The 24,589-nt window shown below is 42.6% G+C and overlaps 1 protein-coding gene and 1 long non-coding RNA gene across 2 annotated transcripts in view; one reads left to right on the top strand and one right to left on the bottom strand.

Moving 5' to 3' along the window:
* The window catches only part of LOC144698497 (uncharacterized), a 757,701-nt gene that overhangs the window by 45,175 nt on the left and 687,937 nt on the right, over positions 1 to 24,589 (bottom strand). The window contains 1 exon segment of the mRNA XM_078570437.1: positions 34 to 736. Coding sequence (XP_078426563.1) covers positions 34 to 736 — 703 coding nt within the window.
* LOC144697635 (uncharacterized) lies at positions 9,991 to 21,090 on the top strand. The gene is made up of 3 exons (XR_013580412.1): positions 9,991 to 10,059; positions 10,761 to 10,880; positions 21,017 to 21,090. It is a non-coding gene; the product is annotated as an uncharacterized LOC144697635 (long non-coding RNA).

The raw sequence follows: 24,589 nt of genomic DNA, 5'->3' as shown, positions 1-24,589 counted from the left end.
AAGCAGTGCGGATGACTGAATGAATCCCTTCCCACACACAGAGCAGGTAAATGGCCTTTCCCCAGTGTGAATGCGCTGGTGTTTCAGTAGAGCGGATGAATCAGCAAATTCATTTTTGCACATAGTGCAGGAAAATGGCCTCTCCCCAGTGTGAATGCGCTGGTGTTTCACTAGGGTGGATGAATCAGCAAATGCCTTTTTACATACGGAGCAGATGAATGGCCTCTCCCCCGTGTGAACTCGCTGGTGTGTCTGCAGGATGGATGACTGAGTGAATCTCTTCCCACACACAGTGCATGTGAATGGTCTCTCTCCAGTGTGAGTCCGTCGATGAATTTCTAGCTGGGATGGTCTATTAAATCCTTGCCCACAGTTCCCACATTTCCACGGCTTCTCCCCAGTGTGAACTCGCTTGTGTTTCAGTAGGGTGGATGCATCTACAAATCCCTTTTCACACACAGTGCAGGTAAATGGCCTCTCCCCATTGTGAACTCGCTGGTGTGTCTGCAGCGTGGATAACTGAGTGAATCCCTTCCCACACTCAGAGCAGGTGAACGGCCTCTCCCCAGTGTGAATTCCCTTGTGTTTCAGTAGAGTTGAAGGATGAGAAAATCCCTTTTTACACACTGAACATGTGAGTGGCCTCTCTCCGGTGTGAGTGCGCCGATGAATTTCCAACTGGGATGGGTAACTGAACCTCTTCCCACAGTCCCCACATTTCCACGGTTTCTGCCCAGTGTGACTGCACTTGTATTCTGACAAGTCAGATGATCGGCAGGAGCCTCGTCCACACATAGAACACGTGCACGGTTTCTCCCCATGGTGAACGGTGCTTTTTCCCTCCATGTTCAAAATCCGATGATATTCAGGTTACGATGAATTGGCGACACTGTCAGATCCTGATGTGATGTTTGGTTTGGGTTTCCCGACTTCAAATCCCCCCCTTCTAATACCCTGTGAAATTGGTTTAAAACAGAAAAAAGGAAGTGAGAGAGAACCCACATAAACACAAAGGCAGGTTATGAAATTGAGCTGAATGAATCAGGGAACTTGTGGGACCGACACTAGGAAAAAGTGACCATGAAAACTGCTGGATTGTCATAAAAACCCAACTGGTTCACTAATGTCCTTCACGAATGGAACCTGCCAACTAGTCTAGGCCTATATAAAACACCAGCATCTCTGGGAGGAAACAGAGAGGGAGATGGGAGAGGCAGGGGTGAAAGAGAGAGATTTTATACATCTACAACTCCACTGGACCTTCGACAGAGTCTCCAAAACCCTCAACCTTCACCACCTGGAAGGACCAGGGTAACAGGTGCATGTGACACTCCAAGTCACACTGTCCTGACTTGTCTGGCATCCAATACTGGATGGACAGAAATTTCCTCCATTTAAATACTGAGAAGACTGAAGCCATTGTCTTCAGGCCCACTACAAACTCCACTCCCTATTCAATGACTCCATCCCTCTCCTAGACAACTGTCTGAGGCTGAACCAGACTGTTCACAATCATGGTGAAATATTTCACCCCAAGATGAGCTTCCAACCACATATCCACATCATCACCAAGACCGCCCATTTCCACATCAGTAATAAAAACAGAAGATGTCGGAAACACTCTGGAAAGATAGAGATGTAATAGGTTTTGAGTCAGTGAAAGGGGGATTGTGAGGGAAGAACAAAATGGAAGGTCTGTGATCAGGTAGATCCACCTCAGTAACATCGCCCAGCTTTGCCATTACCTCAGCTCAACCATTTCCGAAACTCTCATCCATTCCTTTGTTCCCTCCAGACATGACGATGCTGACACTTTCCTATCCGGCCTCCCACATTCAACTTCCATAAACCTGAGATCATCCAAAATTTCACTCTCTGTATCACAGAGTCATAGAATTGTTACAGCACAGAAAGAGGCTATTCGGCCCACGCCGTCTGCACTAGCTCTCTGAATGAGCAATTCACTTAATGCCAATCCATACCTTCTCCCCATAACCCTGCACACACTCCCTTTTCAGGTATTAATCCAATTCCCTCTTGAATGCTTCGATCGAACCTGCCTCCACCACACTCTCAGGCAGAGCATTCCTGATCTTAACCACTCACTGTGTGGTAAGGTTTCTACTAATATCTCCATTGATTCTTTTTCAATTACCTTAAATTTTTGCCCTCTTCTTCTCGAACCTTCCACCAATGGGAATATTTTCTCCCTCTCAACTCTGTCTAGACTCCTGATGATTTTGAATACCTCTATCAAATCTAAAAAAATCTTACTCACACCGTGTCCCTTCCCCCCCATCAGCACTCTGCTCATTGGCCTACACAGCCTCCCGGTGAAGCAACACATCAATTTTAAACTTCACATCCCTGGTTACAAATCCTTCTGTGGTCTCCTCCTTTCCATTTCCAGTCACACAGATGTTCAAAATCTCATAGCAATAAAACAAACAAACCTTATTCTTTCCACATTCAAAAGCTGATAATATTCAGGTTCTGAGGAATTGAGTGACTGTGAGACTTGAATATGATTGTTGATTTGAGTTTCCTGTCTTGAAATCCTTCCCTTCCAATATCCTGCAAAAGAAATTTACAAGACCTATATCAGAAGAGACAAATATTTCTCTTGGTGAAGTGTAAATCCTCCCCTTCAAACCCCCTGTAAAAGGAGTTTCCAAAATCAAATCCCTGTCAGTCCAGGATTGAAATGCACATAATTCTCTCCTCCTGTTAACTGGACCAGGATGACCGCGCATGCGCCATGTTGCACATTGCCCCCTATAAAGATGGCGGCCGGGCCTGGCAAAGGGAGCCATTCAGATTTTTTCGGCCCGTTCTCTGCAAACACAAGACCGGTACCTTGTTATTTGAGGTCTGCGGCCTGCGGCCTGAACTGTATCCTTATGAAGCCTCCCTGCCCACTCCGCTGGCTCCATCCTCCTCACACACCCACTAACTCTGTTACAAAAACAGAATAACCTGGAAAAACTAAGCAGGTCTGGCAGCATCGGTGGAGAAGAAATCAGTTAGTTTGCTCCGCTCGACATTCTCTCACGCGCTCTGAGCAGCTTCAGTCACAGACCTGCATTGCACATGCTCATGAAACACACCGAATTGCGCATGCTCCAATCACGCGCGCGCTCGCACACACAGCTCAATGCGCAAGTACAGGGAGCTGCTTTAATAAGGATAGGGCACATTCTATCCCGCAGCGAATGCTGGGTGATCACCCCGCCATTGAAAGGCGATAATGCAGAATGGAAACCTATGTCCTGTAAGCAGAATACGATGAGTGCCATTGGGCCAAGATATAAAATTGTTGAATCAATTGATGCAATCTGGCATCCACCATAATTCTCTCCTGGATGTAATGAACAGCAGAACAAACCCCGTCAGTTAGTTCTGAACTCAATGGAGTCTCAGCAGATGGGGTGAGCTAGTAGTTATATTTCCCCAATACGTGGTACATTTAAATCGTGTCTTGCCAGTAGCAGTGCTCTGATTTTGGATCAAATCCTTTGAACTTTTAAAGGTGGAGTGTTAACAAGTGGGGAAACTGAATAAAGCCCTTTGCACACATGAAGTATCTGAATTTTTTTAAAAAATCATTCACGGGATGTGATCTTCGCTGACTAGGCCAACATTTATTGCAGTGTCCATAGTTGCCCTTAAAAAGGTGGTGATGAACAGCCTTCTTGAACCACTGCAGTCCATGTGGTGTAGGTACACCCACAGCGCTGTTAGGAAGGGAGTTCCAGGATATTGACCCAGTAACAGTGAAGGAACGCCGATACATTTCCAAGTCAGGATGGTGAGTGACTTGGAGTGGAACGTCAAGGTGGCTGTGTTCCCATGCATCTGCTGCTCTTGTCCTTCTAGATGGTAGTGGCCGTGGGTTTGGAAGGTGCTGTCTAAGGAGTCTTGGTGAATTCCTGCAGTGCATCTTGTAGATGGTAAATACTGCTGTCAATGTGCGTTTGTTGTGGAGGGAGTGAATGTTTGTGGATGGGGTAGCAATCAAACCGGCTGCTTTGTCCTGGATGGTGTCAAGCTTCTTGAGTGTTGTGTGAGCTGCACTCATCCAGGCAAGTGGGGCGTATGCCATCACACTCCTGATTTGTGCCTTGTAGATGGTGGACACGCTTTGGAAAGTCAGGTGGTGAGTTACTTGTCACACGACTCCTAGCCTCTGACCTGCTTTTGTAGCCACAGTATTTATTGGTTAGTCTAGTTAAGTTTCTGGTCAATGGTAACACCCAGGATGTTGATCGCGGGGGATTCAGTGATGGTAACACCATTGAACATCATGGGACGATGTTTGGATTCTCTCTCTTGTTGGAGATGGTCTTTGCCTGACATTTGTGTGGTGCAAATGTTACTTGACACTTGTCAGCCCAAGCCTAGATATTGTCCAGGTCTTGCTGCATTTGGACATGGACTGCTTCATTATCTGAGGAGTCGCGAATGGTGCTGAACATTGTGCAATCATCAGTGAACATCCCCCCTTCTGATCTTATGATGGAAGGAAGGTCTTTGATGAAGCAGCTGAAGATGGTGGGGCCGAGGACACTACCCTGAGGAACTCCTGAAGCAATGTTCTGGAGCTGAGATGACTGATCTCCAACAACCACAACCATCTTCCTTTGTGCTAGGTATGATCCAACCAGCAGGGGTTGCTCTGGTGAGACTGTGTTGCTGTGTCTGTAAATGGGATGATAGAGTGAATCCCTTTCCTGTTCCAGCTGGTGAATGATCTGTTTACAGTGTGAGTTTACCTATACGTCTTCAGCTCAGACATAGATCTCAAACCCTTCTGGTAATGAGTTCCACATTCTTAGCACTTAGTTAAAGAATCAGTTAAAGAAAAACAAAATGCTGCAGATGCTGGATATCTGAAAGAAAAACAGAAAATTCTTGAATTCTCAGCAGATCTGTTGTGTCTGTCGGGAGGGAAACATAGTTTTCATTTCAGGTCTCTAACCTTTCGTCAGAACTACACTGCATCCGAACTGTTAATTATACCTCTCAATCCAAAGTTGCTGCCAGATGTGGTCAGGGAACTCAAGAAGAAAAGGAAAATCCATTTTGAGGAATGGGGTCAGAGGAGACTGAAGCGTGAACTGTCCGACTGACCAGAGACAGTCAAGACACCTTTCCCTTCTTTAAGGTGCTGGCATATTGACTCTGATGTTATCAGTGAAATTAACTGATCTGAAGCATTGAAAGGATTCTCGTTACTGCACATCAGAAATCCAAACCTAATATCGGCATCAGGACAATCAGAATACTTGGTAACAGACAAGACACCGAAAGGCTCGAAGGGAGACGGCACCAGTTGTAGGAGAGCTGGTTCCAGGTGACATGGATGTGTCTGCAGTGGGTGGGATCAGACTGTTTCCATGTATCCACAATAAATGCCCCATCTTTTAATTTTGGAAGAGTAAAACTGATAAGAGAGCAATGGTCATTCCGGAAGTGGCAATCTGAAGCTTTAACTCGCAGACACCCACGTTTAGGATACCTTGCAGGTGAAGCTTGTATCAGTCTCTGTGGTGCAATTGGTCATCACGTTGTCTATCAGCCAGAAGGTTGGTGGTTCGAGGCTACCCAGAAACGGAGTTTGCACTGTTTTCTCTCCATCAGCATTCATTGTCACACAGTTCTGGGTTGTCATTGGCTACCTGAACTGCAAAAAAAATCCCACAAACGTTGCAAACTCTACTCCACACCAATGTTTTTGTTATGAATATTCATTCCAAACACCATAAAAACAATGAACGACTATGTAATTACATCTAATTCATTAGAAACATGTGAAGTTATAGCATTCAAACAAACCCATCAATTATACTCTCTTCCTCAGCTCCACAGTGAGTGAGACAGGGAAAAGCACAAAAGCAGCAATATTCCGGCCCCGCACTCTCCAATCACCCGCTGCCAGCAGAAAGATACACTCACTTTGCTGAATGTTTATTTTGTGAAATGGTGAAGAGGAAATGTAATGCGACTGTGAGATATTACATTCACTGAACATACAACTACAAACACGAAAGATGCAAAAAGTGCCAGCTCACTGTCAAAAAAGATGCCTGTCATGTTAAATTTTAATAGAAAGAATGAGGCGAGACAAGAGAAATATAAACTGCAGTGGGGAAAATGCGAGCTTATAAAATTAGCTGAATTCCTTTGCCACCAGCTGGCATGGACACGACGGGCCGAATGTCATCCTCCTCTGCTGTAGAGATTTATGATTTTATACCATCGACATTAACCTCTGCACAGGGCCAGTTGTTGTGGCCGATTTGTTTAGTTGATGGGGCCCAAATCCATTGGGGTTCCCCGCTTCTCATTATTCCCTGCTTTAACTCTGTGTCTACTTAGAGACAAAGCCTCTCTCACTCTCGGTGTATATGTCTGTGTGTGTGTTCCTCTGTGTGTGTCAATGTAACTCAGTTCCCCGAGAGGTGAATGCATTTTTACCAGCACAAACTTTATTCACATTAGTTGTGCAGCTTCAAGTTAAAATGGTAGAGAAAAAATATCAGGATGAAAGTTGCATGGAGAGCTTGAAATGTTTGGAAGGAGGTGCAGCTAAGAAGTGGAAGATGTTAATGATGTTATTGATGATTGAGAAGAATGCATTTGAACCTTTGGGCTTTTGTAGGTCGATTATCTTCCACACTTTGAAATTCAGAACCAGCTGAGGCTCCAGGTGGAAAACAGCGTTTGTCTCCATATGTGTTGGGATATGAAGGTTTCTTTCTCACACCCCCGCTTTGCTCTGTCGCTAGATCATGAGACACTTCGTTTTAGTGTCGTGGATTTCGAGCCCCGTGCTGCATCTCTTAAAATTTTGCTGCTTTAAAACAAACAAAAAAAATCATTCTGTGGGACTTGCATCGAAGCTTAAAGGGTTTTCACAAAACGAAATTAAACATTTATTAATGAAGGAAATGATTTTAAGCACATACATAGGTCTATAAATTAGTACCATAATACCTCCCCGAATTAATCTAACTCCCAGCTATACCTTCGTTAACAGTAAAACACATAGCTTTTAAAAGACCCAGGCAAGTTGCGCCCTAAACAGTCGAATTCAAAGAGAGTTCCTTCACTTCAGTTCGTGCAGACAGCAAATTGAGACTTAGAGCCTGGAGGCTTTTCGCGCTTGTTAGATCTTAGAATACCTTCCCTTGCACACCGCCTTCTCTCCTTTATACATATTTTCCCATTTTAATGCAAATTCCCAATGTTTCACTATGTCTTGGGGATTACCTCTCTAATAATCAAAATGTATCGTAATGCTAATTTTACCAAAAATCCATGGGATAAAATAAACACACTGTTTCTTAACTTCTGCTGGCTAGGTGAAATATTTCAACCCCTCTTTTGAATTCACGCTACTCCAGTTTATTTTAAAATGCAAATGTTCCCTTTACACCTCACATTCTACAACTTCACCCTTGTTCACCGATTTAGCATTTCAAACCTAGCTTCTCTTCTTACATCAAGGACTTCCACCCAGCTGCCTCTAATTCAATTAAGTCGAACACACACGGACAGACACACATAGAAAGACTCAGACCCCACTCTTACTCTACTTTAAAATTAATTCCAAATAACATTACAAAAAAATTATATCTTCCTGAAAACATCCTCAGTTCAGCGTTGGTGCTTTCAATTTTGATACGGTAATTTCAAGGTGGTTATATTGGGCGGAATTTTACGCCCCCGTGGCAGTGGGGCGGGGTCGAAAACTGCGACGAGCCCATCAAAAGCCCATTGACTTTGGTGGGATGGTGGACGGAGGGCAGTGGACAGGCCGACTTCAGAATGGATAAATTCAGAGTGTGCAGGTACAATTCAGTAAGACTGTATTCATTAAAGCCAGGGCGACGTCAGATTAGTTCAGTTATATTCAATGTACACATTGGGTTGGTAATTTCAACGAGAAAAGATCGTATTCAGCAAACGTTCTTTCAGCTTGGAATAGGGAATTTCAGCAGAGTTATACCTGCTGTGGACAGGAACAGTTAAGTAAATGTAATTTCAGTTTTGACAGCCGCAGTTGAACGTACACATTTATATTCACTGTGCATTGGTTCAGTTCAGCAGTGCTACATTCTGTGCTGACAGGCCCAACGCTGACTGTTTATATGTGCAGTATACATAGTCTTAGTTCTGCACTTTTACATTCGGAGTTGACAAGAGCTTAATCAGCACGATTGCCTTGATTGTGAACAGGAGCAGTTCAAGAGGGTCACTGCCAATTTGGGCTGGCCCTACTTATCAAGGTAACATTTAGCATTACATCAATAAAGAAGCAACGAAACAGACAAACAGATATAGAGATAGATAATAGAGATAAATAGATAGATAGATGGATTGGTAGGTAGTTAAATCACTATAGACACTATAAGACAGTAATAATTTCAGTACAAAAACAGAATTACCTGGAAAAACTCAGCAGGTCTGGCAGCATCGGCGGAGAAGAAAAGAGTTGAGGTTTCGAGTCCTCATGACCCTTCAACAGAACTGATTAATTTCAGTGCCTGTTTAAGCCAGGCATGTAGGCAGTACTTCCCAATGATTGGAGGTTCATATCAAACAGCCTGTTCCTTCGGATTGTCGCAGCAGGCAAAGTACTGACTGTACCCAGCTAGCCCGAGCTTGCAAAACTGAAAACATCCTGTCCAACATTATATGTGATTCCGCGATTGAACAGCACTTGCTAAACAATCCTGATTGTGCTAAGAATTGCACTGAAAACCAATTTAAGATTGTCAGTCAGGTTCGCAGTCTGGCTCACTGACGCATGTTAGAATCCACATATATTCACACACAGGCCCTGTCCTTTGCAGAGTGAAGTAGCATGTGTACGAATAACGCCATTTCCAAACAATGAATAAGCTTGGGGCACCGCGATTCCCAGGTTCATTCCCCATGACGATGCCTTAACAATCAGAGTCGACCTGCCTTGTTTGAATGTGAAACAAGAAGCTTGGCAGTTAACAGTTAACTTTTCTCTGCTGCATCACCCATGGCAACTGCTCTAGCAATCAGAGCACAATTCCTAATCAATCAGCAATCTCTTCTCATGCAAGTTAACTTGTAAGTGTATTTACTACTGGTTTAAGTGGTGCAGTTATCCTGATGAGGGCAAGACGGACAACTTCGAAAGCATGCCTCTTATTCAGCAACACTTGTATTTATTTTTCATTCTCGAACAGTGACTTTAAACAATTGATAAAACTCTCAGGTTTATTTCTGGATCGTTATTTTACAATAAGTATGCAAACGCTCTGAAACTTTGCTTTAGTGAGGAGACTAATGTGAACTGCCCTGTCTTTAAGTTTAAAATTAGAAAGAGTAGATATAAAGATATGATTCCAATTTTTGTTCAAGTAAACTTTTCGAAACGAAGGCCTAAATCATTAGACAGCCATTTTCAAGTCCTATAGAGTATTCAGGAGAATCAGATACAGCCAGAGACTGATAACAGTGCGAAACGTGTTGCCACAAGATATAATTGAGACGAATAGAATGGGGTGTCGTTAAAGGGATTATAGGTAGACACTTGAGCGAGAAAGGAATAGAGGATCTGTTGAAACAGTGAGATGAAGTAAAGTCGAAGAGCTTTACGGGAATCATAAACAGTAGCTCAGAGCTGTTTACCCAATTGGTCTATTTGAGTGTTTTAAATCGTATTTAAGACTGTGTCATACCGCTTCTTCTTATCAAACTCCACCTTGCTTTCCATTTCTTTGTCTGGCCAAGCGTAACTTACGCCGCTGGAGGGCGCTTGAAAAAGCCTCCGAGTTTCTCGGGCTTCATGAATTTACCTGTTCCTCCTGCGTGATTGGAGATTGTAATGGGCAACAACTATTCCACCCGCCAGAGGCGCACCAACCTGTTCATGAACTGTAATAACAAGCCAGCGCCGGCAGGTGCCAGCAAAGTGCGGCTTACTTTGACCAGACAAATGTTGGGCCATTTCTCCAACCAGTGAGCACAAGAGGGGCGAACGTAAATAATTGATGACTGCGGAATACCAGGAACACGGTAAAAATAAAATAATTTCTCGCATATGTCAGCGTGGTGAAAAATGGTCGCAATTTTACAGTCGATAATTGTGAAATGTTCTGTAAAGCTTAACAAATTATCGCAGCACCGGTGAAGTTACAGTTTCTTGTTCACGGCAGGTGTTTCCGTGTTCTGGCCCGAGCTGGTCGTGTGCACAATAATATGAAACATAACAAGAAAGGTAATGACAATGTTAACTTTAACAATACTGATAATACTGATCATGATTATGATAATCATAATATTAATTTTATTGTCAATGATAATGACCATGACAATAATAATGTTAGTAATGGGAAATATAACAAGAATAATAACAACAATGATTATATTAATGATAGGGTAGCGGTAATGATAATAATTTTAATGATAATGATGATGATTTTCATTTTGTTAATAATAATTATTGTTATAGAGAGAATCTTATTGATAATCATAATGCTAACAATAATAAGATGATAATGATGATGCTGATGCTGATGCTGATTCTCGCAACATCTCATATGTTTCGGAGGTTTTTCTATCCCCTGCTGAATGGGTTGCATTGGATGTTATGATTGAACTTGAAACTTGGACAGGTCTGTCTTTGTTCTTCCACGAATGTCTGTGCGACAGTATCAGTCAGAAAGAAATTGCTGGGCAAAACTATTACCTGTTGCACTTTGTTCTCCCCACCGCAGAATAAACCCATGCCGAGCAAAGGCAGTGAACTAGACCGGGCAGCAATGATTTAGGAAATGAAATGTCAGATTGTGCGAGATGCAGCTTTGGAATACATTGAAGACAGTGGAACGCTGCAGGTTCAGTATAAACCCACACATGTCTCAGTAATATTATCAATTCACATCGTCCACATTCTCATCAGCAATTTTATGAAACAGTTTTATTTTTTCTGATTCGCTGTTATAATGCACAACGTGGCCGTTAAATGTCTCGGATTGCTTTAGAATGATTAATCGCTTCCTTTCTGATACTGGGAGTTTTAAGAAATACAGAGAGGCTGCTGAGGAAATCTGCCTGCTACTGATAGTGGCGGTGAACGGTTTCCATGGTTACTCACTGTTCAGCAAAACAGGAAACTGACTGAGAAACCATTAATTGCTGCCAACATAAACACAATGCAGTCGGAAAAAATGTTATTAACTATTCTCAACAATGGCAAAAATCCGTACCCATTGCACTGCTCTGCTACCTCCCATAGTCCTGTATCTATTCACAAACAAATCCCATTGTCCCGTGAATTCCCAATAGCTGTGTATCAATTCATGAATTAATCTCGACGTCTGGTCCCTCACCATAGCCCAGTAACATTCCTGAACTAACCTTTCTGGCCCGTCTTCACTCCAAAACCTTCCATCATTACTAAGCTAACCCCAATGCCTCTCTCTACTCTCCGTGTCCCTGTATATATGCTAAACCAATCCCAAGGCTTCACTGTCTCTCCATATGCTTGTATAAATTACAAAATAGCTCACTGTCCCACTCCCTCGCCGTCACTCTATATCACTGCCAAACTAATCCAACTGTGTTGCACTTGCCCCAAAATTCTGTACCAACGCCAAAATAGCCTTAGTGCCCCGCGCTCTCCCAATAGCTCTGTATCAATGCTAAATAGATAAACTTTCCCTCTCTATCCCTATTGCCCTGTGCCAAAGCCAAAATGGTTCCACTGCCCCCGGGCTCCCGATAGCCCTGTGCCTACGCCATAATAATCCCACAGTATTGGTCTCCACCCATAGATCTGTATCACACCCAATGTCATCCCACTGCTTCTCCAAGCCTCCATAGTACTGGAACCATCCCAAACTAAACCCACTGCCCCACCCTATCCCCATAGCCCTCTCCCAGTCCCAAATTCGTCCTCCAGTCACTCTATCCCCACATATCACTGCCAAAGTAATGTTACTGCCCCAGTCTCTCCCGATAAACCTTATTCAATCACAAACTTACTGCTACCTGTCTCTGCAGCCCTGCATCAATGAAATACCAATTCCACTACTCCTATCTCTCCCCACACTCCTGTATCAACCTGAACTAATCCAAATCATAATGTCAAAAGAAATAGGAACACGAATAGGCCATTCGGCCCCTCTAGTTTGCTCCACCATTCAACAAGATGATGGCTGATATGATTGTGACAATAACTGCCCTTTCCTGCTTGCCCACGTTAACTCTTAACTCTTTTGTCGACCCAAAGTGCAATAGTCTCTCCCATATACGTACATCAATTTCCTAAAATCCCGTTGCTCTGCCTTCTTCAGTTAGTCTTTTGTCATCTTTAAACTAATATCACTGCTCTGAACTTATCCGTAGGCATTCCCAGGTTAAACCCACTTCTCTGTTTTCTCCTCGGAACTAAACATCAATCCCAAACTAATCCCATTACTGCACTCCTTCTCCGTGTCCCTGGCCCTATCCCGAAGTAATCCCACTCCCCCATTCCCTCCCCTTAGCACTACGTCAATTCCAAAACAATGTTTTCCCTGCGCCTACCCTTGACTCCGTATCATCCCCAAGCTAATTAAAATATTTGCTCCCTCACCAGAGCGCTGTTGCATTTCTAAACTAACCACACGGCTTTGTGTTCACCCAATAGAGTTTCATCACGGCTAAATTCATCACAATGCTTCAATCTCTCGCCAAATGCTAAAAATGACCCAGTGCCCCTATCTCTCCAAATAGAAATGTATCACTCCCAAATTCATTCCATCGGTCTCTCCCTCCCCTCCTCTCCATCAATCCCAAACTCATCCCAAATGCTACACACTCCCTGCATTTTCATCTATCAATCCAAAATTACTACACTACCTTTCTCTCTCTAATGCAGTTCTGTACAATTTCCAAACTAATTCCAATGCTGCGCTCTCACCTAAAGCTCATATGTTTCATAGATAAATCTCACTACCCTGTGCTGTCCCGGTAGCTCTACAAAAATCACAGACCAATCCCACCACAAGACTGCATCCCCCGAGCCCTGGACCTATCCCGAAATTGTTCACTTCCCCTCTAAAACCCATCAAACCCAAAAGTAATTTGCCTTTCCTGCTCCCTACTCTTGACCCGCTATCATTCCCAAACCAATCTCAATGCCCGTTTCACCATCTGGATAATTTCTAAACCAATCTCTCTGCTCCGCCTTCACACCGAAGCTCTATGTGATTACACAACTAATTCCAATCCCGCAGTCTCTCTCAGTGGCCCTGAATATATCCCAAGTTAATCAAATGCTTCGCTCCTTCCCCAACACCTTGTATCAAGCGCAAATTATCCCACTGCCCCACTCCCTATCCGTCATCTTGTATCAATCCCCAACAGACTCCTACTATCCCCCTATCTCCACACAACGATTTATCAATCTCAGACTAATCCTACTGGGCAACAATCTCCTCATAGCCCTGTATCAATGTCAAGTAATCCCACTGCCACGGTCTCTCCCCATATCCTTTTATCAAACTCAAACCAATCCTTGTGTCCCGCTCTTATTCCGTAGCCCAGTAACAATCTGCAAACGATTCCAATAGTTTTCCTTTCCCTCCTGCAACAATGTCAGAATAATCTCAATGTTCCACTTTCCATTCATAGCTTGTATCAAATACAAAGTAGCCCCACTGTCTGTCTCTCCCCGTAGCGCTGCATCAATGCCAAACCAACTCCACTACGCCTCCCTGTCCTCGCAGCTCCATATCAACCAAAACTGATTTCAGTCATAATATCATAATTGGAACAGAAATAGGCCGGATTGGCTGCGTCATTCAACAAGGCCCTGACTGATATCATTATGGCAAAAACTTCAACTTCTTGCTTACATCTTAATAACCCTTAACTTCTCTTGCAGATCACAATACTTCAGTCCTCCCCCTAGCCCGGAATCAATTCCAAAACGAATCCCATTGCCCCACCATGCCCCCTTATCCCTGTATCACTTACAAAGTAATTCCTCTGCCCCACATTCACATCGTATACCTGTGTACGTTCCCAGAATGGTTCCATTGCCCTGCGTTATTCCATTAGCCTCGTATCGTTTCCAAACTCTTCCTGCTGCTGCTCTCTCCTCGATAGCCCAGCAGCATTCACAGATAAATCCCAATGTCCTGCTCTCTTCCCATAGTGCTATAACAATCCCAAACTAATCAGTTACTCCACTCGCTTCCCATAGCCCCGGAACTACCAGTAAGTCATTCCACTGTCCTTGGCGTTGCAAAATAATCTAACACCCCTTCCCTCTGGTCTCTCACCCTCTCACTCTTCCCCCTCCCCCTCCTCTTTCTCGCCGGACCTCTGTCCTGATGAGTGTAAGATTAAAAGCTTTGATAGTGTTACGATCCCAGCCGAGGTTACCCCTGGACATGGATGATCTCAGGGTGGAACCCAGCTTGATCAATCCTGACTTTCATTTGTTTGTTTAGATACGTAGACAACAGCTACTGAACAGAGTCACCTGAGTCAGCTAATGGACTTTTAATAAAACAAGAAAACATTTATTAAACAAGAAAAGATAAAATGTATTAAAATACTGCACCCACAACTATACATTTATAGATTTATACAGATTTGTAAGGCTAACACAAGTAGGTACACAGTCCATGTAATTCAATAGGCGACCTGTGGTCAGACACACAACACTCTGAAACCAAGTGATAGATGCCACCCCAGTCAGCTGTTATGGATCTCTCCTCAACTCCCCCAAGGCAGTTGTTATTCTGTGAGCCAACTGGTCTCACCAAACCCCTTCTTTCAAAACGAGGGCTTCCAATCTCCACTCTCGAAAAACTCGCTTTGGAATCTTCTCCCAAACCAAAGCTTTCTCTCAGACGCCTTTCACAATGGTTCACCTCCAGTATTTCGAGCTCTCCTTCCGACATTCCTCTCCACTGGGTCACCACATGAATTCAAGTTTTCTTCCACGCACCCTCCCTGAGCGACTCAGCTGTCAACAGTGCACCGCTGCTTCACATGCCCATAGCAAAGAGGTACAGACCTTCAGCCGTCTCTTTGGACCTTCTAGCCTCTTGCAAGCTGTTCAAGCTTTAAATCTACTTCCTGCAGCTTTTACCTCTTTAAGCCTGTGGGTTGGAGCCTTTCCTTCTGCCATTTACTCTTAACTTAACTTAACATAACCTTTTCCAGGTTCCTAACAATCCTTTGACTGGAATGTTGCTTGGGTCTATCTCCTGTTCCAAACCCCTCGATTTTGTTTTTGTTTTCTTTAGCTTGGGACTGGCTATCTGTTCCCTTTGCTCCCGTCTCTCCTGGCAGCTACTTTCAAAACCAACTTAACTCCAACAGCATCGAAATCAAACTGTTGTTTGCAATATCTCCTGTGTTTGTGTCTGTGGGAGGGACCAGCATCTCTTGACACCTGTTGCTAGTCAGCAGCCTAGTTTGTTTACCTTTTTTTGTTTAACTTACCTGCAACAGTCTTAAAACTCTCACTAGAAGTGCAGGGACCTTTTAAAATGAAACTAAATCTAAAGTTGACCTTTTCTTAACGCACAGATACAGAAATACAAGTCAAACTTAAACATTAAAGTTAAAAATCATTCCTAACAACCAAAATAAAAACGTAAATTACTTAAACTATCTCTTACTCCAAACAAAAGTATGTCTCTTCTTTTCAGCAGTACTCAATTTCTACAAAACTAAACGACAATTTTAATACAAACGATTGGAAACAGCTAACGGACTGGACAGAGTAATGCCTATTGATAATGTTTATCTGGCTTTCTGGAATAATTTACAAAATGTTTAAATGCACATGAGAGAAAAAAAAACTTTCAGGCTAATATTAATGTCAGTGAAATTAAAGTGAAGTTGTTGACCTTATTTTAGGACATTAGTGAGGCAGTCGAAGTCAGAATGCAGGCCTAACGGATGTGTACTCAGATTTCAGTGGACGTGACCTCTTTTCTGGGTCTCAACTATTCACCATATGCATCATCATTTTAGAGACATAGAGTAATAGAGGTCTACAGCACAGAAAAAGGCCCTTCGACCAATCGACTCTGCGCCGGTCAAACAAGTACCTAACTGTTCTAATCCCATTTTCCAGCACTAGGCCCATAGCCTTGTATGCCATGGCATCACAAGTGCACATCCAAATACTTCTTAAATGTTATGAGCGTTTCTGCCTCTACCACCCTTTCAGGCAGTGAGTTCCAGATTCACACCACCCTCTGCGTGAACAAATCCTTCCACAGATCCCCTCTAAACCTCCTGTCCCTCACCTTAAATCTATGCCTCCTAGTTATTGATCCCTCCACCAAGAGGAAACTTTCCTTCGTGTCTACCCTATCTATGCACCTCATTTTAATAACACAATTTCCAGCCATACATAGTAAGTATAGTAGATACAGTATAGAATTGCAAAGGGGCATTGATCGTTCATGTGAATGAGAGAAACTGTGGTAGATGAATTCGAGCTTCGGCAAATGCGAGTGCAGGTATTTTGGAAGTATAAAAAAAATCCTCCCAGTAGTTCTGAAGTGAAGAAATTCAAGGAAGTGTGACTCCCAAAAGATAGGAAACCTGTACACAGATCACTAAAATCTCGTAGTCATGCGTGAAAAGAAACAACAAATGGCAATGAAAAATAGCCTTTAATCACAGCACAACTAGACTATAAAGACTGCATGTTTTTCTGCAGCAACATAAATCCCTTCCACGAATACATCTAGAGCACTGCGTAAGGCCCTTTGAAATGGCCAAGAATGATAAATATATTGACCATAGATGAAGCGCATTGCAGATTCACCTGAATGTTAACAGCCCTTACAGTTTTGCAACATGAGCAAAATTCTATAAACTGATTTTGTATACAGTGGAACAGAAAAGGGCAAGGGGTAAATTGAGTGTTTTTTAACTTACTGGACAAACCAGATAACGGTAAACAATTTTGTTTTATGCAGATGGGGACATGTGCGAAAAAGTGGATATGACCTTTGGTATTGGTCAGAAACGTTTTCTTGAAAATTGTGGTAGAGGTGATGAACTCTCTCCCAAAGACAGCAATACCAGCTAGCTCAGTCAATAATTTAAAATCTAAGATCAATTGTACTTTTTTTTCTCGTGAGAGATTGCATTTTTGTTTTTTTGGCCACAACATGTATGCAGGTTTTTAGTACATATCAGGTATGATCTCGAATGGCAGCAAAGACTCTAAAGATTGAATGGCCAACTCCAGTTCTTATCTTCATATGTATCAAAGGAAAACTATCCCCAACTGTCCCTCTCGAAATCATTTATTAATTTTCCTGAAATGTCTGTACTCCATAATTCGGTACCAATTCAGCACTGATCCAGTGACACACACTCTGCCAATAGCCCTGTGCTAACCCGAAACTACATTCACTGCCACGTCTTACCCTATAGGTTTGTATCAATTCAAAACTCGTCACATTGCTCCCTTGCCCTCCCCGTTTCCCAGTATGAATTCGATGCTACGTTCACTGTCCCGCCTGCACAAATCTAAAGTTAATCTCACTGTCACGGCCTTTAACATTGTCCAGCAGCATTCTCATTCTCTCTCTCTCTATTGTATTGCACAATTCTCGAGCAACACCATTCTCTTTCCATTGTGCTGTACCGTTATTCAGGGATGCCACTGCTCCTGTGGTCTTGTATCATTCCTCTAAATATTCTCACTGAATAGCACTTTTCCTGTAATCATGCATCAATCACAAACTAAACACACCGTTTATTCTCTCTCCATAGTCAGGTAACAATCGTAAGCAAATCACAAAGGCCCTGCTCACTTTCCATAGTCCGTATCATTCCTCATTAAAGGCTTTAACCATCGGTCTGTCATAGCCTTGTATCAGTCACAAGGCAACCCCACAGCCTCGCTGTATCTCCTTAGCCCAGTAGGTTGATAAAACTAACACCCGCTCCTTGTGTCCTCTCTCAACCCAGTTTGCATTTCGCTTCTCACATTCTCCTCATAGCCAGGTAACAGTCCTAAATTAATCCCCTTGACTTGTTCTTGCTTCAGTGATCGCGATCAATCCAGAAACAAAGTCATCGACAAGGCCTTTCCATACGTCTGCATCAATCCTGAAAAAAATTCAAAAGCACACGACATCCCCGTAGCCTCCTGTTTATGCAAATATAAGCGCATTGCCCCGCTGGCTCGATCTCAGTCCCACACTAATGTCACCAGTTCGATCTTTAGCCATTTTCTTCTGACAATCAAAATCTCTCCCTGCTGCCCATGATCTCTCCAATAGATCGTCTCCAATTCTCAATGAATCACACTGTGCTGTTTGCCACATAGCCCGTAATAATCATGAAATCACATCACTTTCCACTCTCCCCATAATACTGTAACAATCCGAAACTAAAGCTCCAACAATATCCACATCGTCCTGTATAAATCCCAAAATAATCCTAATGGCAATGTCTCTCCCCATATACATATATCAATTCAAAATATCGTCTACTTACCCTCTCCTCTCAGATTTTTAAAAATTAATTCATGAGGTGTGTGTGTCACTGGCAAGGCCAGCATTTACTTCCCACCCCTAATTGCCTTTGGGATGGAGGAAGTAAGCCTCCTTGTTGAACTGCTGCAGTCCCTGTGGTGAAGGTGCATTCATAGTGCTGTCAGGGAGGGAGTTCCAGGAGTTTAGGTTTGGAAGGTGCTGTCCAATGAGCCTTGGTGTGACCCTGCAGTGTATCTTGTAAATGCTACACATTGCTGTCACTTTGCGTTGGTGGTGGAAGGGTTGAATGTTTGTTGATGGGGGGCCAATCATTGCCCTGGATGGTGTCAAACTTCTTAAATATTGTGGGAACTGCGCTCATCCAGGCAAGTGGAGAGAGTCTTCCACCACACTCCTAACTTGTGCCTTGTAGATAGTGGACAGTCTTTCGGGAGTCAGGAGATGAGTTACTCGCCGCACCTTCCTGGCCCCTGAACTGCACTTGCAGCCACAGCATTTACCTGGTTAGTTCAGTTCAGTTCCTGGTCAATAGTAACCCCTAGGATGTTGAAAGAGGAGGGGTTCAGTGATGGTAATGCCATCGAATGGCAAGGGGTGATGATAAGATTCTCTCTTGTTGGAGATGGTTATTGCCTGGCACTTGTATGTTGTGAGTGTTACTTGCCACTTGTCAGCCCCAGCCTGAATATTGTCCAGATCTGATTGCATTTGGACATGGACTGCTTCGGTATCTGAGGAGTCACGAATAGTGTTGAGGATTGTGCAGCCATCAGCGAAAATCCCCACTTCTTATGATGAAAGGAAGGTTATTGATGAAGCAGCTGAAGATGGTTGGGCCTAGGACACTACCCTGAGGAACTTATCAACGTGGCTTCAATTGCACTGCCCAACCTTTACAAAATCCCTATGAATACCAGACTAATCCATACGATCCTCCTTTGCCCCCGGACCCCGTATTAATCTCAACCTCCTCCTGCTGTTCAGGCCTTTCTTCATAATGCTGCGTCATTTTAGCATAATAGCACTGTCCATGTTCTCCCCGTATTCTTGTATCAATCCCAGTCTCAGCTATCAATCCATTCTTTCCTCGGAGCACTCTATCGGTCACATAAAGTAAAAGGAATAACCTACATCAACGGGGCTGGAGGAGACAAAATTGAGACAAAGGAAGGTGAATGGGATGATAATAACTGCAACAGGGAAGCACGAAAGAAAATTGCAAGTTAAAAATGTTATTGCTATGGACCTAAACCCGGAAAGATCTTACAATTATTTCAGAAGGCGAGAAATATTCAAATGCAGAATGGATTCTTTGAAGGATAGAAATTACAGCACAACAGGAGGTCATTCAGCCCGCCATGCCCATGCTTGCTGTTTGAAAGGGCACTCCATTTTAACAATTCATCCCAGTTCTGCTCTAATGAACCTGCAATTTCGCCCTCCCTTGGTACGTGCCCATGTCATTTAAAAACAAATATTCTATCAAAATATAATTCCACCATCTCTACAGTTTGTGTCTTCCGGGTCTCAGCAAGTGCCAGTGAGAAAGTAAAGTTCTCCTTTCTTTATTTTGAAAATTATTTTCAATGTGTGACCTCCGATTACCGATCCACTTGACAGAAGATATAATTTATCCCTAGCTGCTTTATCAAAACCTCTCATAATTTTGAATGCCTCTATTAGCGTTCCCATTAATTGGGATAAGAAGAGAAAGTCCAAATTCAATTCTAACCTTTGAAATATCTCTATTATTCTCCCTGGCATCGTCCTAGTAACACTTTTCTCCTCCCCGACTCCCCCCACCGCCTCAGGTTCATGACATCCCTCCAAAAGGGCGGTACCCAGAATAGTGAACCATGATCCAGTTGAGGCCAAACAACATATTTGTAAAGATCAAAATCAAGTCAGTCTGATTATTTTTTTCAACGTTAATGCTGCTTATCCAAAACCAATCATCCAATACACATTTTTAAAGGGATTAGCAACGTCTCGTAACTTCTACACGCCCAGGGACATCTCCCGTGGGACCCCGTCAAAATAGTTGAATTTAAATTATACTCTCGATTTTAATTCCTGAACTGCAGCACTTGGCACTTATTTGCATTATTGTGTTTTTCCCATATGTCTACAAGTTTCAAGAATTTGTCTGTGTCTTCCTGAAATCTGCTAGTATCTCGCGCTCTCTGTGTCTCTCTCTTCATCTATCTCTCTCTATCTCTATCAGTCTCTCTATCTATCTCTTTGCCTCTCAATCTACCCCTCCCCCTCTAACTCTCTGCCTCGCTGACTGATTAAAGCTAGACAGGAGCAACTCTAAGGATATATTAACAAAGAAGAAAAACACCTTGGGAGGTGGGAGTTGGGCTGGGTGTGTTCGTATTTTATACTTTATTTATGTCAGAAATGCGAGCCTTTTGAAATACAGAGGCGAGTAATATTGCAACCGAAAATAAGCATATGGCAGGCTGCTTACACAATTACTTTTTACATCCCAACAGAATAGGAAGAAAATCGTACAGCTGACATTCCAGGATCATCAGGAATATATCAAAGACTTGAACTGATAACGTAAAGGTAAGAAAGGAAAGAATATTATAAAAGACGATGTCTCTAAACAATAACAATTCCCCATGTCTGATGGTTTTATCCAAAGCTCTTATTTAAGAAGGTGAGTAAATAATATGTAAGTTGGCTACAATTTTCCAAAGCTCCCTCCGTTCAGGGATTGCCCCCTTAGATTGGAAACTGCAAACGCATCTCCATTTTTATAGAAAATTGGGAGACAGATAGACATAATTGCAAAAGTGGCAGGAACAATTAGAGGTGGCATTCAATGTGGAAGATAAATGTGTTATGTTGTTTGTATTTTCAACAAAAATGATCATCTGGACTTGTGCCTTGTACAGGGTGGACCGGCCTTGGTAGTCAGGAAGTGAATTATTCGCCGCAGGGTTCCTAGCCCCAGGTCTGCTCCTGTAATCACAGTATTTGCATGCCAGTCCAGGTCAGTTTCTGCTCAATGGTAACCCCGGGGTGTTGCTACTGGGGGATTCAGCGATAGTAATGCCATTAAATTACATGGATATTCGTGAGATACTCTGTTGTTAGTGATGGTCATTGCCTGGCACTTGTGTGGCGCGAATGTTACTTGCCACTTGTCAGCCCAAGCCTGGATGTTGTCCACGTCTTTATGCGGACATGAATGCTTCTGTATCTGAGCTCTCATGAATGATGCTGTACGTTGTGCTATCATCAGCGAACATCACCACTTCTGGCCTTCTGATGGAAGGAAGGTCATTGATGAAGTAGCGTAAGATGTTTGGGCAGAGGACACTACCCTGAGGAGATCCTGCAATGATGCCATGCAACTAAGATAATTGACCTCCAACAACCACAACCATCTTCATTTGTGCCAGGTGTGACTCCAACCAACGGAGAATTTCTCTCCTGATTCCCCTTGACTCCAGTTTTGCGAGGGCTCCTTGATGCCACACGAATTTTGCACGAACCATTATGGGAAAATATCATCGTCACATAATTGGTCAAAGGTTTGGACCGCAAGTTACTACAGCAAAAGAGGGTGAAAATTACACAAGCCATGTTCGATAAAATATTGAATAGACTGATGGGAATTGACATAAGCAAATGTCTAGTGCCCTCTGGAAATGACAAACACGAATTAACTATCCAAACAAACGACAAAGATTATTTGTTTCCAAGACAGAGAATCAACAATCTTTCTTCAAGGCTCAGCTCACAGACAATGTGAGAGAGCGAGAGAACTATGGATAAAGGTATAGAGAGAACGAATGAACGAGATGGAGACAGAGATTGGTCGGTCTGTCGGTAGATAGGCAGACAGGTATGTAGGTATATAGAAAGGGGAAGAGGCTGTTTTTCAGGATGTCTTATCTAAGATTTGCTGTCTGAAATCTCTTATTGGAACGTATGAAGAAGGAATAGTGGCATTTTTGCACTTAGAGATATTTTAAATGATTAGAAAGAGCCGACTTGTATTTTCACAGGAAAGGTAGGAAATGTGCAAATAAATTAATTGTTTCTTTTTTTAACAAGTAAATTATGCTCCAAGTATATGGATGCCTATGCATGTAGCCATCAAATTTCTGATGGAATTTGCTTAGCTTCCATAAGAGGCTTCTCCGCCAATTCCATTATGTTAACATTGTTTACATTTTTAAAACCAACAAAAGTTATAACAGTTATTAATAACTGTTTATGAGATTTTGTTTATTACTCAGTGAGGTAAAGACCAAATACATAGTGAAACAATGGGAATTTGCATTCAAAGGAGGAAAAAGGGGAAAACAGAACGAATGCGGGAGGCATTTTAAGAACTAAGGAATGTGAAAAGCCTTCAGCATCTACGCCTCAAGCTGCTGTCTAAATTTAAAACTCATGCATAGATCTACAAATTGATGCTCTGATAATGCCTAAACCCCTAATTATCCTAAATCCTTGTTACACGTTCGTTAAGGCAACGGTAAAACACATAGGCATTAAAGGGCCCAGGCAAATAAACATGATACCCTGAACAATCCAATTCAAAGTGAGTTTCCTTAACCTGAGTTTTTTTGTAGACAGCAGCTTGAGGCGTAGGTGCTGAAAGCTTTTCACATTCGTTAGGTCTTAAAATGCATCCCGCATTCATACTTTTTTCTCAATTTTTCCTCCTTTGAATGCAAATTCCCATTGTTTCACTATGTCTTTGGACTTTATCTCACTGACCATAAACACAATCTCATAATACTAATTTTCCCAATAATCTTTGGGAAAAATAAACCGACATTTTCTAAACCTCACCTGACTAGGTAACACGTTTCACCTCTCCTTTGAAAACAATCATGTCAGGCTTATCTAAAAATTCAAATGTTTCCCTTACGTCTTACATCTATCTACTCAACATCTCAAACCTAAGTTTTCTCCTGACACATCAAAGCCTTCAGGCCAGCTGCCTTTAATTCAATTAAGGCTTACAGAGGCACACAAACAGGCACAAATCGACACGGCTACCACTATTTTACAATAAATTCCAATACCATTATTACATCTTTCTGACTTCCCCCACCTCATTCAAAAAATTAACCGTTTAATTTAAAAAGATGGCTTCATTGTTATTAACCCATCTTATACTAAATGCATAATCTGTCATTTAAATAAACTCCATCTGAATAGCCTTGCACTTCTGTCTCGAAATTTGTCCAGAAACTTTAAAGGATTATGGTCTGTATAAACAATTGTTTCTGAAGAATTGCTTGCAACGTAGATCTCAACATGCTGCAACGCTAACACCAAAACTCAGTTTCCTTTTCAATCACTGAATATCTTCCCCGGTGTGTATTCAACTTCTGAGTAAAGTATTCTATTTGTCAGTTCCTTTGTCATCTTCTTGGAGCTGCATGGCCCAACACCTATATCACTCACGTCAGTTACCAAGTTAAATTGCTAGGTGCAATTGGGTGTTGGTAAACCTGGTAGACACATTCATTATTGTCATTTATTACTGATTTCCACTATTATTCATAGGGAGGTGTCCTGCACGATCAATCATGGCCCTAGTAAAATGTTTTCCAAAGGATGGAATTGAAATTAAAGCGTTGCCTTAATCACTGCTTGTGGTTTCGCTATCACCTGATATGTGTTTAAATGTTCTACAGAATTTGACTGCAGCCCTATGCAATCCAGGCCAAAACAAGTTCTTTTAATCTCCAAACAAGCAGTTTATTAAAACCCGCTTTCACAGCCATATTTCCTTTCTCAGTGACTGTCTCCATCTCCGACTTACCCCACGTGGATTTCAACTGAAATTCCATCCCTCTTGTTTCGAACCCACCCAGGATTACAGGTATCTCCGGGACATAAAACGTTTCTCGGATTGCTGTTCCCGTCGCATTCTGAGATCCACACTCAGTGCCATGCGCCGCCATATGAACACACTCGACCTCTCCCTCCAGCAGCACCGCCGCACCCTTTTTCAAAGCTGCGTGTGCCCCCAGTTTCATTTTATTCTTCGTTTCATCTGACACCTCAACAAGAAACTTTTTCTCTTTCTC

Source organism: Cetorhinus maximus, chromosome 23 (genome assembly GCF_964194155.1).
Source record: "Cetorhinus maximus chromosome 23, sCetMax3.hap1.1, whole genome shotgun sequence".
NCBI classification, from domain to species: Eukaryota; Metazoa; Chordata; class Chondrichthyes; order Lamniformes; family Cetorhinidae; genus Cetorhinus; species Cetorhinus maximus.
Note: the sequence above shows the minus strand (reverse complement) of the source record. Positions and strands in the feature narration are given on the sequence as shown.